We start from the raw sequence: 15,038 nt of genomic DNA, 5'->3' as shown, positions 1-15,038 counted from the left end.
AATTTTCCTCCATAGCCAGTCACATGTATCTATAGAAATTAAAAGGTTGATCAACAGTACTCCAAATCTACAAAGAAAGGCCACCATGTATAGCTTTTTCAAAACAGGAGAATCTAGCTTTTACAGAGAGAGAGAGAGAGAAATGGGGTTTAACATCCACTCGACACAAACTAGATCATTTCGGGACAAACAATGGTTCAATTTTATTTCAATAACTCGCTTGCATGTAGGGGGTCTTTAGCAGTGGGAGGAAAAAAGACCCAGAGAAAACCCACGAGGTTGGACAGGCGACCCTACTCCTTGTCACGTACAACCAGGGAATCGAAAGCACGCCATTTGACTCAATGACAGACCTTATGGACCTTATGATACAATGCGGACGCGCTAACCATTTGGCCACCCAACTCCCCAGCTTTTACACAGACTATAAGCGAAACTAGTTTAACTTTTTCGGAAAGCAACAGTTATAGTTAATTCAGACTTTCCAAGCAATTTTATAACTAGTTATTTTCCCTGAAAACTTGAAAGCCTCACTTGTGAACCAATTGCTCCTTAAACCACCTCAAACGATCCTTACAAGTTCTTGAGGGCCTCACAGCTATTCACGTGACTCAGGTGGTAAAAAAAAGAGAGAAACTCGGTCCTTTCGGGACTCAAATATGGTACAATTTTATTTCAATAATTCGCTTGAACGAAGGGGTTTTTGGCAGTAGGAGGAAACCAGAGGACCTGGAGAAAACCCATGATGTTGGACCGGCAACCCCATTCATTCACAAGTATATGCAGGGAATCAAACCCATGCCACTTGACTCAATAGCAGACCATATGATCTAAAGTGCATAGGTTAAATCATATTTCCCCCCCCCAATCCCCCACCCTTGTCGGTGGTAAATGGAGTCCTAGTTACTGCTAAATACTAAATACATTATATTAGAAATAAGAAAAGACCAATAATTAATTGTCTGGAAAATGTCAAGAGATAATAAGTTTTATTTTTAAAAAAATTGTTATCATTATTTTCACAATAATTGATGTTAATCATTTCGTACTGCACGACTTTTACATTTTGTACATGTCACAAAGTAGACCATGATAAATCGAAAACTTCCATGAAAGACAACAATAAAAAAAGGACTTAAAATTCGTCCAGCGTCGTCAATCAATCTTAGTGAATAAAAAACAAGGAAACTGATGGAACAGTCGCTACAGAAAGCTAGATAAACATCAAGAAATACTTTAGGCAGAGAGATAATAAAATTGATCAAAATCACGACAATAATTACGTTAATCAAATTCACATTTCCAAAAATGTCTTCCTCTTGATGGTTGGTCATAGAAACACTATTTTGATCTTGTCTGGTCAGACATTCAGAGTTTAAGACTGTTTGTTGAACGTCTTTTGATAATTTTCCATTTGCTTGTTTCCTATTTTTTGTTTTTGATTGATGCAAGGTTTTTTTTTTCCGTGTTTTGCTTTTAGTGGTGATCTGACGACCAGGTTTTTGACCAGGAATACCACCTGCCCTACTTTCTGTGTCATTAGAAACATCTGATAAATTTGAATCGAGGCCATTAGTTGTTTTTAATTCCTGTGTGGAGTTTTTGATGTCATTTGTCATTGTCAAACCATCTGTTTCTCCAGTCGATGTAATTAATTTTCCTTCCTTCCATCTTGTTGCGCCCTCACCATGACTCGTTAAATCCCCGTCTTCCATGTTTTGCCCCAGATTTCCTGAATCCTTGTCAGTTGAACAGACATTGGACAATAATTCATCATCATCATCATCATCCCGTGGACTATTTTCACTGTGTGCATATGAATCTGTCCTCAGTACTTGAACCACATCTGCCTGTTTTGTGTCGTCTGTTTCCTCAGAATTAGACGACGATCTGTCGAGATCATCCGACTCCTTTTCCATTTTTTGAGAATGTAACAATTTCTGCCATGCTACTAATGGAGATGAAAATTGGGTATTGAATCCATTCCGAATGTCCGGGAGACTATTTCGTTGCCTTGATAACCCTTCTTTCAATAAGGTTGTAACATCTTTTGAGAAAATGGAATTTCGTTTGGTAGCATTTATATCTTCTTTTAATCTGACGACTCCTTTAGTTTTTTTCCCACGCTTCATCGTAACAGGCGGAAGTGGTTCAAGTCGATGTGGTGGAAGATTACTATCAAGAGGTGGAAGTATGTTATTTGGTCCAGAATCTATTTTATGGTTTATATCATTCCACCATGCATCCCCCCATGGTGATTTAGGTCTTTGAACTCTGACCTTGGCGCCACTGAAGTCAGGACTCCTGCCATTTGATAGTCCTTCCTCATTGCAAGTATTTATTTTGTTTTTCCTGAGAAAACATTTTAAACGAAGAATCAATGTTACTGAGATTGTCACTGGCAGAATAAATCTGAATATCGAATGTACTAATGTCGATGTCAGGTCAAATGGCAGATGACAGTGCCATGTTTTACTGACAGTGTCAAAATGACTGACGTTTTTTGATAGGATGTAGTTCAAGGGCACAATTACTAAAAGCAGTCCAAACCAGATTACACAGTTGACATGTTTGAAATAGTTGATGTAGTAATATTTGTATTCTTCATAAAATCGCGAATTTAAGTATCTGTCAATTATTAATAACGTCAAAAGCCAGGATGACATTGTCACTGACGACAAACTGACGTTAATCGAGAAGCTACACACATAATTCCCAAGGCTCCAATCAGCAAAAACTAGAACAAAGAAGGTAAACGTTTGCTGGAAGCAAATATCCAGAACTTGTATGCAAACTAAACCAAGAATGATTTGTTTGAACAGGCTATTTGGAGACTGGATAATCCGGAAGACAACCCACGATATTAGATTAAGAATAGTGGCAGCTAAAATGAATGCTCCCTGAGTGACAGCTAAGATCGTAAACTCAGTTTGTGATTGAGAAAAAATGATTTCTCCCATTATTTGAAACTACGAGTAAATATTTGATGTGAGATAACTTGCTGTTAGATATTCTGAACTGTTACTGAGTGAAAACTTTGACTTAGTGGGGAACCAAACACACAGTTAGATGGCTTGTTGTAGCATTGACATTTTAGACTGTTTTTACTGTATTTAACGGTCAAAATAATCTTTTCACTTTGCAGCACTTTTTCTCTAGAATTCTCTATTCAAAGAAAGAAAAACTTGCGTCCTCTTGAAATCATTACTTAAATACACGTCTAATTAACAAAAACAAACAGAAGAATCCACATTAAGTTAAAAGCACATACGGAACATAATCTGACATATTGTTTGCATTATACAAATTCTGTGTTCATTAATTGATTGGTTATTATACTGTTTGTTCTATATTTTGATGAGCATTCATACAGCATTGTTTATTAAACGCCCATCGATATCTTGATGTTTTTAATTGCAATAAAGCAAAACCCGATTTGTCAGCATTTAGAATGATTGCATATGGAACTTTATCTGAAGTATTGTTTGCCTTATACAAATCATCTGTTGATTGATTAATTCATGTACTGTTTGTTCTATATTTTGTTGAGCACTCATTCATCATTGTTTGTTAATCACTCATTACTATCTTAATTAAAACTTTTAATTGCAGTAAAACACACAACAAGAATTGTCAGCATTTAGAGAAATGATTTTGATGTTATTGGGTAAACTTATTTTCATAATAGAATGGTAAATTATACACTAATTGAAAATTTGTTGAAAGTAATATTGAATAGTTTTGTAGTACGATTTTCCGCAGATCACAATTACACACATGAAAATAGTTAGCAGTTAAACGATTCTGTCATTTTATTCTGAATACGCATTGTACACGAGTGTTTGAAATATGTTGTTCTCACAGAATATTTTTTGGAGTGAAAGTAATAACAGTCATAATAGTTCCGACCTTTTTACATTGAATTCACATCACATTGCGCTCTAATTTTCTGGAGATGTTGACTTTACATTTGTTCAAAATTTTCCCCATCAATCAGATGTTTTAATTCATGGATTCACAACCTATTCAACCCATATCAGTCGATCTGAAACTCAGCGCTGCAATTAGCTGACAGGGTGTACTTGCTCTTTCTAGAACCACTTCTCAGTTACTTGGATTCTTCACATTTAGTTCAGTCCATTTCATTTTATCTGAAACTCATTTCTCCAATTAACTGTAGGTAATGATGCGATTGGTGTATTTACTCTTTCTAGAACACCTGCTACCACTTTTAGTTATTTGGATTGTTCACATAGTTAACAATTATTGTTATTTTGTGCTCTCTACACCATTATTCTTTTCATATCACTTTTCCAAAATGTCAATTAATTTTTTAACATAATCTAAAATACTATTAAGAATGAGCATCACAGAGTCAGGTAATCAGTAAGAAATTTTCATTATTTCAGTTCATTCCTTTGAAAATATGCATAATATTTCTTCTGTGCATCATTATTTCATTTTTTTACCAAAATCTAGAATGGCCACACAACACAGCATTCCAATGATTTTAGCAATTCATAACGTAGTCCACTTTCATTTCACAACATATTTCCAAATATAGTCTTCAAAATGGCTCTCTGAATTTTAAATATGACTATAAGAATATTGAACAATCACAGTTTTCTGAAGAAAATCAGGAAGATATTATGATGACTCCATTTTATACCTTTGTTTTTGGAATATAATATCTGATTTGGAATTTTTTGCAAGAATGACCAGCAAGAGTTGTGGGACAGATCTGTGATTTGATAGTATATGAAGAAGGAAAGGTATGAATTGTTGGTTGCCATGAGACTGTATTTAGATTGTAATAAACTGATTAGATGATTGTTTGTAACAAGTTATGATAGTGTTATATATACATATAACATCTTACATATAATTAATTACTTTCCTTTAATTAACTCTTAACCAATCCAATTCAGATATCTACTGAGTAGATATATTATATAACAATACAGATATATATGTTATTGTCAAACTTTTTTTAAAGTAGCTAAGTCTCTAACTCAATATCATCCAAAATCTTCAACATTGAAAACACAAATTATTTCTCATTTTAAATCAACATTGATGTTGTGATCTTACCGGGAAAAGATGGGCTTCTAATATCCAATATTTAAGACAAAATAAACATTTTACCATTGGTACACGAATCGTGTACCATAATGCGTTTCAGGCCCATTCTAACAAGGGGCTCGAAGAATGAGGCTAGACATTCAAAAAGTCATGTCAAATGATGACGGCATATTCATATCGGGAGAGTATGCGCAATAAATACTGTGTTGACTAGAATAACCAGACGCTAGAAATTTTCATTCGATTGAGACTTCCGCCATATTTCGCTGAACGTAACTGATTTGAAATTGGCGTAAAAATGGAAACGACTGAATGTAAATCAGTTTATATATATTCCTATTACATTATTATATGCGCTACGACCCATTTGTATCAATTTCTAGGTCCAAAATATTAGCTATTTAGCTCCTGTAAAGAGGCAAACATGCCAGACAGCCATTTTAATTCAATTTAGTTTACAACTCCCTTGCTTAGTCTAGTCTTTTGGATGAATGAGACAAACTGTCATTTGACAGTTTGTATTTTGAATAATTGAAATGAAATGAAATTAGTATTATTATTGTTATTACAAAATTTATACAGCCCCTCCTTTCACATATGTGTTTTTCGCTAGCCTGGAGGTCGGGTGTTCGATCCCTGCATTGGCCGAGAAAGTTCATCCAGATTTTCCGGCGTGGTTCTCCCTTGTCAGTGATGCAGGACGGAGGGGCTGACAAGGAAAGCTGTCTAGTCGTTCGGATGGGACGGAAAACCGAGGTCCCGTGTACACATTGGCGTGAACGTAAAAGATCCCTTGGCAGTTGGAATTCGATATAAGAGTAGGCCGTAGTGCCGCTGTCCGGGCAAAATTTCCCTCATAGCACACTGTATGGCGTATGCCCGTCTTCATTAGCCCAGGTTAGGAGCAGAAAAGTAGGACGTTAAACTCCATTTCATTTCATTTCATTTCACATATGTGTTCAGGGGTGATTTACAATGTTACAATTAAAAGAATACAAAATAAAATAGAAATATATACATAATAATAAAAAGATTTTAAGATGGGAAAATGTGTTCTCGATTTTTTTTAAAACTTTAAACAGTATTACAAAAGCTTAAAAAAATAGTATGTTTATTCCATACAAGAGGTGCTTGAACAGTAAATGAGCATTGACCGAAATGGTGCTGAACCAATTGGGTTAATGAAGATGGGCATACACCAGATGGGCATGATATTAAGGATGATTTTTTTCTGATTATTACACTACATTGTGATTAGGCGTGGAATAACCATTGTTGTTGGTAATGTAGCACATTATAAACCATGAGACTACCCAGTAACAAATTTCATTATTGATAGACGAAGTCAGTTGTTGAATTATAAGTGATTTTGTTTTGCATTGTCAAAACAGTACCACTAAGTCAAAATTGAAACTAAAATTAGTAAACAAGTCAATCTTGTAAAATACAGATCTATATTTCATTTCGTTTTTTTGTACTTTCGATGACTCCACAACATCAAGCTGACTTCTGCTTATTGTATTTGATCATATAGACCTTGTTCCATCATTAACAGAAATAACAAGGATTTACCAGTTTCAATACTTTATATTGAATTGAATAGAAATAAATATTTAATTGTGAAGAGCTTGTCATCCCTAAACAAAATAACACACCAACCCACTTCAGCACTTTTATTTGACCTAAATGCTTTAAAATCTGTGTTTGACAGCGATTTATTGTCGATTATCGTATAGATTGGCAGAAAAATTTTAATTCATTAGGATATAAAATTTCCATATTCTTTTTATCATGGAATACAATAAAGATATTATCTTTTAGTCACGACGACATGTACATTACTCTTAATTTACATTCTTTAAAAAATAGGAAATTTCACTTTTACCATTTATTAATGCAGTGATCAATCATAAAACAGTGTTTGGAATTGCGGTGAATTTCTCGTTAACACATATAATAATTACCCATAATACACATACATCAAATTTATGACAATTATACGACAATATTTTGTAAAGAGTGTGCTTTATGACAGGATTGATAATGTATCGATAAACAGACGTTCGCCAGCTTTAAGATAATAAAATATGCGGTTGATAATATTTGTTAAAGTAGCCAAATCCAATCACCATTTTTTAGATGATATCTATTTTTTCCTATGCTAATTTAATTGAGAAATCCAAACCAAAATATTATAGGTAGATGAGCCTCCTCCTTGCTTGGATTCAATGAGATAAAAAAGCAGCCTGTCAGAAAATTTACACTGGAATATCCTGAGGAACTTTCTCGGCCAACACCGCAATCAGTTCTGGGACTCCTTGGTTAGCAAGCCAATGTCATACCCACTGAACCAGTGTTGATATTTCAAAAAATTTCTTGTCAGACATTTTTATCGAAAATAAAGGGGCATAACTCTTATTGTTATTAAGCAGATTCAGACCACAGTTAAAAATCTTGTGTCAACAAAATATTCAGATAGTACGTAATAAAGATAGGTGCACCTTGCTGTTTTTCATATTTGATTATTTCACAGTATTCAAATTTATGTCAGTAATATTCCTACTATAGTCAGTGCAAATTTGCGATAATTATAAATGTGTTTGTTTTAGTCTGAATTAAGGAACATGAAGTTAGGGTATACTGTTAATTGGAATATTATGTTTCAGTTATTTAATAGAATAAATTGACATTTTACACTACCAGCTGGGGGATGTTGTCCGATACTGAAATTACAAAGCTATTTTATATCAGCTCTGGTAGATTTTGATAGATTTCATCATTGTCAGCCTTCTGAAAATATTATGTGTGATTAATTATACAATTTAAGTCATAAAATATTATTTGTGATTAATTATGCTTGTTAAGACATAAAACAAATTGACATTATCATTTCCAGTTTTAATGGCCAAAAAATAACATGTGGATAATTTAGGATAAGAGTAGTTTAACTTGTAATATTGTACACTTTTATATTGCTCACGTGCGCTTTACAAAATATGGTACAGATTACAGAAATTGAATATATTAATTACTTGTAATAATTTGCTTAGCTGTTGAGGTTTTATACACCCTTGTTTGTTCGTCTATAATTAAGTTTGTTTTAAACTGGCTGGGGATTAATTTACCGATTATTTAAAGTAACCATTAGAGTTGAAGCCATGGTTGCTTAGTGAGTAAGGCACTGGCTTATTAAGCAGTAGGTGGTCTTAGGTCTCGGATTTGATCCCGTTGTTGACTGAGAAAGTTCCTCTATTTTGTGCAGAGTTGGAGCCATGGTGGCTAAGTGAGTAAGACACTGGCTTACTAAGCAGGAGGTCTTAGGTTCGATCCCGGTGTTGACAGAGAAAATTCCTCAGGATTTTCCGGCGTGTTTGCCTTTGTCAGTGATGCATGACTGATGGGTCTGGCAAGGAAAGACAGAGGTCCTACAGGTGGAATCCTACGCAGTTGGAACCGGATGAAGGGTAGGCAGAAATGTTTCTGTCTAGGATTAGCTTATCTCGGTGCACGCTGCAGGGCATATGCCCTTCTCAATTGGTAGGGGGTTGGATGGCCAAATAATTAGCATGCGCGCGCTGAATCATACAGTCTGTCAGGGTTTCGATTCCCCGGTTGTACGTGACAAGGAGTAGGGTCTCCTGTCCAACTTCGTGGGTTTTCTCTGGGTCCTTTTGGTTTCCTCCCAATGCTAAAGACCCCTACACGCAAGCTAATTATTGAAATAAAATTGAACCATGTGTTAGTCCCAAAATGACCTAGTTTGTGTTGAGTGGACGTTAAACCCCATCTCTCTCTTTGATTCAACAAGAGAGACATAGAGGTTGGGGTTCTCTTGGGTGTGTGTGAAATAGCTTTATTTAATGTCCACTTCTACTGAAGTGATATCGCTAACGCACTCATGCAATATCAATATATTACTTAATGTCTTGCACTCGACCATTAAACTATACTTAACTTCTTTTTCCACAAAAGTGATATCGCAGACTATTGCATGTAATAATGTACACAGTGAATTATCGTACTAGACAACACAAACATTTGATGAAACAAACATGAATAGAGACGAACATTTAGACAAATAAACATTGAATTGTGTTACATGTCATATTATTTATATATTAAACCTACTGTTAATTGACATTTTGTTGATCACTATGATTAATTAGTTGATTGATCGGTAGACAAGTTTATTGATTATGATTATTATGACAGTTGTAATTGACATCATATAATGTTTTTCACACTGTTGAAGATTATATAGTAATTTGAACACATTTTCAATTTGATTTCCAAAATGTTTCTTTGAGTAATGCACTAAAACTTGATAAAGATGAGAGTATCATTGTCAACATGTTGTATGTTTATAAAGCAGTTGATTCAGCGTGTTTCAAAATATTTTGGATACGGTTGGGGGCTTTTGTGTGGAATTTACCCCCATAAAAATTCCAGAAGAGATTGTATAGACAATGATAGAAATTCAACTTGAAATAAATCTCATTTTACCACTAAAGATATACAAAATGCCACAAACTAAAAATTATTTTTAAAAGTCTATTAGATTCGAAAAAAAAATTTTGAGGGTTGTATTATTGACCCCTACACTTGATATTTGTTATATATGCGACACTATATGTGTTAATCATTTAAACCTTGTTTTGAAATAAATTTCCAACCTAATGGCTTTTCTCTGGGCCCTCTGGTTTCCTTCCACTGCTAATAAGACCCCAGTGTGCAAGGAAATTTTTGAAATAAAATTGAAGCATATGTTAGTCCCAAAATGACCTAGTTTGTGTTGAGTGGATGTTAAACCCCATTTCTCTCTCTCTTTAAAATAAATTATTACTGTACTAAATATTTGTGCATGCCAACTTCTACAAAAGCCCAGAAGGCTCATTCCAAATTCCAAATGCGAAATTCCAAATTGCAAATTCATGACTTACCAATCAAATGGCAAATTCCTTTGATTGGTAAGACATGAATTTGGAATTTCACATTTGGAATTTGGAATTTGGAATGAGCCATCTGGGCTTTCGTAGATTCTGACTTCAGTTGGAGCTGCATCAACTCAATGTGTAAGGCACTGACTCACTAACCAGGAGGTCTTCGTTCACAATGAAGGACCTGGCAATCAGCAGCGGATATGACGAAAAATCCAAGGTCGTGTGTACACGTTTGCATGCATGTAATAGAACCCTTGAAAGCTGGATTCGGAAATAAGAGAAGGCCATAGCACCACTTTTTGATCACTGCTTGCATGGTGTATGCCCATCTTCATAAACCTCATTTCATTCTATCTCTGTTGCATTACAGCACCGTGGACACTTAAGCTGGCCCCGGGTCCATTCACAATGACAGCTGTCTAGTCGTTCGGATGGAACGGAAAACCAAGGTCTTGTGTATACATTGGCATGCACCTAAAATATCCCTTGACAGTAGGAATTCGATATAATTTCCCTCATAGCACACTGTATGGCGTATGCCAGTCTTCATTAGCACAGTTCGGACCACAACAGTTGGATGTTAAACCCCATTTCATTTTATTTTATTTCCCCAGGTCCATTCACTTGATTTAATATATAATGATGTTGTTTATTTCTTGCTATGTCTACAGTGTAGTTTGTCTTGTGCGCATGTTTGTCTTCTCATTTTGTTTGGGGGATCACGTGGCTAAGTGGGTAAGACGCTGGCTCGGTAGCCTGGAGGTCGGGTGTTCGATCCCTGCATTGACCGAGAAAGTTCATCCAGATTTTCCGGCGTGGTTTCCCCTTGTCAGTGATGCAGGATGGAGGGCCTGACAAGGACAGCTGTCTAGTCATTTGGATGGGATGAAAAACCGAGGTCCCGTGTACACATTGGCTTGCACGAAAAAGATCCCTTGGCAGTTGGAATTCGATATAAGAGTAGGCCGTAGCGCCACTGCCCAGGCAAAATTTCCCTCATAGCACACTGTATGGCGTATGCCCGTCTTCATTACCCAGGTTAGGAGCAGAACAGTAGGACGTTAAACCCCATTTCATTTCATTTCATTTTGTTTGCATGTAGTACAGTCCTCTTGTACTTAGTGTTATAACCTAATTTTGTGTTTTTGTATCCCTTTTTTTTCACCTGTGATTTTCCGAAATTCCTTCATCCGGATTTCCAGGTGTGGTTCCCTCTTGTCAGTGATGTAGGACAAGGGACAACGTATAGTCATTCAGAAGGGATGAAAAACCAAGGGTAAGGAGAAGAACATTAAACTCCATTTCATTTTTTTTTTTTTTTTTTTTCGAATTTCAATAAAGTTCATCATTATCGTATTTTTGTCTGTAATAATTTAATAATTATTATTAATCAACAATAATAACGTCTGTTTATCAATATCGCATCATTCCTGTCATAAAACATAAATATTGTCGTATAAATGTCATAAATTTGATGTGTGTGTATTATGGGTAATTATTATACGTGTCAAAGAGAAAGTCTCCACTATTCCAAACACTGATTTATGATTGATCACTGCATTAATAAATGGTAAAAGTGAAATTTCCTATTTTTTTAAGGATGTAAATTAAGAGTAATGTACATTTCGTCGTGACTAAAAGATAATATCTTTATTGTATTCCATGATAAAAAGAATATGGAAATTCTATAACCTAATGAATTTAAATCTTTCTGTCAATCTATACAATAATCTACGATAAATCGCTGTCAAGCTCACAACGCATGTGAAAGAAATCATTCTGTTCTGTCAATCGACTTTATTCATTTTTTTATATTCTTTTTTTTTTTAACACTATTATTCATTAAATATTGACATAGTATAAAGATGCAACATTCAGTTATGAGATCTGAAAATACATTGGAGCTTGTCATTGAATTGTCCCTAAGCTTGTATGAGAAAATGAGTAGGATTGCCTGTCTAACCTTTTGGATTTCTCTGGTTTTCTCCCACTGCTAAAGAACCTTATATTCACAATGTGAGTTGAGAGACGTACCTATCGATTTTGTTTCGGGCGGGGAGGGGCTTGCAGTGTTTAGCAAAAAATGAGACCGACTGATCCACCGGCCTGTAATATAAGTGACGCAGCCATGAGACGAACACCGCAAGCTTTTGAAATGCATAATTTAGAGTCGGACTGCTCTTATTTTTAGACCGACAATTTATGCCCCTGAGCGAGTTATATGTTAGTCCAAAAATAACCTTTGCCCAACCTTTTTTTTTAATTACAATCTATCCTCAACAAATGATACCTTTATAATTTAAAGCCTACCAATTTCATTTTTTCACACGGCCCATTTCATATTTTTCACACTACCCATTTCACATTTTCACTCTACCCTCTTCATATTTTTCACTCTACCCATTTCATATTGTTCACTCGACCCATTCCATATTTTTCACCCTACGTTCTTCATATTTTTTTTACATCTCCATTTTTTACTCTACCGGAAAATCAGAAAATCCCTATGAACTTTCTCAACCAATGCAGGGATCGAACATGGGATCCTACAAATGAAGAGTTCATTGCTCCATCATTAAGCCATTTTCTTTCATTCCCTTGTCAGGAAATAATTTGTCTTTAACCACATGAACATTTTTTCCAGATTGTCGTGTTTTTAATTAATTAACCTTGTGGGTTTTCTCCGAGTGCTCCGGTTTTCTCCCTCTGCTAAAGACGCCTACCCGCAAGCGAATTATTGAAATAAAATTGAACCATATGTTAGTCCCGAAATGACCTAGTTTGTGTCGTGTGGACGTTAAGACCCATTTCTCTCTCTATTAATTTATTGTGTTCTAACCGACAGTCATTTACATCAAAACAACAGGATATATTGGTTAAGTTTAATGGTGACAATTAAGATGTCAATGTTTGAACTGTTTCTTGCTGCTCTGTGATAAAAATAAAATTACACTATTTGATTGAATTCTGATGAAAACCAGAGAAATAAATTGTTTCATTTGAAAAACTGAAACAAGATGGTTTCAGTGTTAGATTTTCTGGTGGTTATTTTTTCTCTCTCCATTCTCTACTAACAGCCATTTCAGTTATTAGAAACAAACTGTGGTTTAAAGTCCTATTGTATGGTATTGGTTGGAAATGAAATGGGGTTTAACATTCTACTTTTCTGCATTGACGTGGCTAATGAACCAATGCTTACACCATGAAGTGTGCTATGAGGGGAATTTTGTCCTGACAGCAGCGCTATGACCCACTCTTATATCGAATTCCAACTGTCAAGGCTTCTTTTACGTGCATGCACACAGGATCTCATTTTTCGTCCCATCCGAATGACTAGACAGCTGTCCTTGTCAGGCCCTCCATCCTGCACTTCTGGCAAGGGGAAACAGCACTGGAAAATATTGAGAACTTTCTCGGGCAAAACTGAGAGCAAACACGAGACCTCCCGGCCAGCGAGCTTGGATTTGTAGCTGTACATATAAGGTATATGATTGCAGGTTTTAGAGGGTTGGGCTTGAAGTCATATTGTAAGATATGATGATTACAGTTTTATGCAGATGCAATTGTCAGGATGTTATTTTATGGTCACCATTCAGTGATTCACTGGTGAATCTCCACTCTTGAAATTTCTGTATTACAGTTACAGCGTCAGTGGGAGTAAACATTGAGTATTGCTAGGTGGCCAGTATTCTTAATCCATGACCATTCTGGATTAAAGGTTATTATGAACATTAATCTCTAACTGTTTTATTTATAAACATTGACATTTGAACTGCACGGAAACAACCAATCGTTTTTACGAGCCCATTAAATCCTCAATCGTTTTTTTTTACTACCATATAAGATGAATTCATGTTAAGATCCATTTCCTGATGTTGTTATTCTATCAATAATGTTAGATTATCCAGGTCTTAGATCATTTTTGCACTTTGGTTGTCCTCTCGAGTTCACAAACAATGTAATCCACCCATTGAGACGTTCAGCGGAAATTGTTTTCTTGTATTTTTTGGCGAATTAATCCCCTTATAGGGTATTGTTTTCATCTTGAAGATTAGTATGTCATATCTAAGCACTGTTGATGGTTTCGTGCGGCATTATTATGACATGTTAATCTTGTCTAATCGTGACTGATGGTGCCCTCTACGTCAGTCAATACCATTGATATTATCATCTTTAAAGTTCGCGATAATCCTCTTATAATGATCGCTTATCTCCCCATCGTATCTTTTATCATTCAGATTTTTATATTTTTTTTCTTTTAGGCTGATCGAAGTACTAGTTTGTACTAGAGCTGGGCGATATCCCTGGAAACAGATAATCGGTATTTCGCGATATTTTATAAAATGTCAATAATTTCAGTTTATCACCCTTTAACTGTAAATAAACATGTTTAAAAAGTTGGAAATACCCCAGATACGTATTCACTTGACACTTTCTAGTCATGCGCGCAATATTATTAAAAGTTTTTAGCATAAATACAGCACCAAATTTACAAACAAAATTTAATAAGCTGGTTCAAACATAGACATAGGCGTAAGAGCTCAAAGTAATTCAGGGGGGCATAAGAGAAAATTGCCCGAAATCAATACCGTTTTTTCGGGCATACATATCATAAGAGAGCTTCGGGTATATTTTTGGGCATGCAGTGGACAAGAAAAAGACGAGAAAATACTTTTCGGGCAGTGTGGATCTCATAGAAATAAGTTAGTTATATTTTCTCTCTAAACGTTAATAGAAAAAAAAAGGTCGTCGAATTTTTCATTGCCCGAAAATAAATTTGGGGGGGGGCATTTCCCCCCCGGCTCCTACGCCTATGAACATAGATTTATATAGCCACAAAGACTACCTAACAATGGGATATTTTATTTAAATAAAAAATAATTACATGTGAAAGAGGCATAAAAAAAAAAGTAAATAACATCCAAAAAAAGTTTGCGTTCTTTCGGCCGTGCATTGAATGCTATTCATTTACTCTTGAAAACTCATTTTCTCATTCAAGTGTATGCCTAATTGAAA

At 35.2% G+C, this 15,038-nt stretch overlaps 1 protein-coding gene across 1 annotated transcript in view; it reads left to right on the top strand.

The window, feature by feature from the left end:
* Positions 1-14,391, top strand: part of LOC126815848 (phosphatidylinositide phosphatase SAC2) — a 34,005-nt gene extending 19,614 nt beyond the window's left edge. The window contains exons 10-11 of the mRNA XM_050541835.2: positions 13,663-13,740; positions 14,285-14,391. Of these exons, the coding sequence (XP_050397792.1) occupies positions 13,663-13,700 (38 nt within the window). The 3' untranslated portion in view covers positions 13,701-13,740; positions 14,285-14,391. The remainder of the gene's footprint in view (positions 1-13,662; positions 13,741-14,284) is intronic.
* Positions 14,392-15,038: the final 647 nt, after the last annotated feature.

Source organism: Patella vulgata, chromosome 3 (assembly GCF_932274485.2).
Source record: "Patella vulgata chromosome 3, xgPatVulg1.2, whole genome shotgun sequence".
In the NCBI taxonomy this organism is placed as follows: Eukaryota; Metazoa; Mollusca; class Gastropoda; family Patellidae; genus Patella; species Patella vulgata.
The sequence above is the reverse complement of the archived record's forward strand: the minus strand, read 5'-3'. Positions and strand labels throughout refer to the sequence as shown.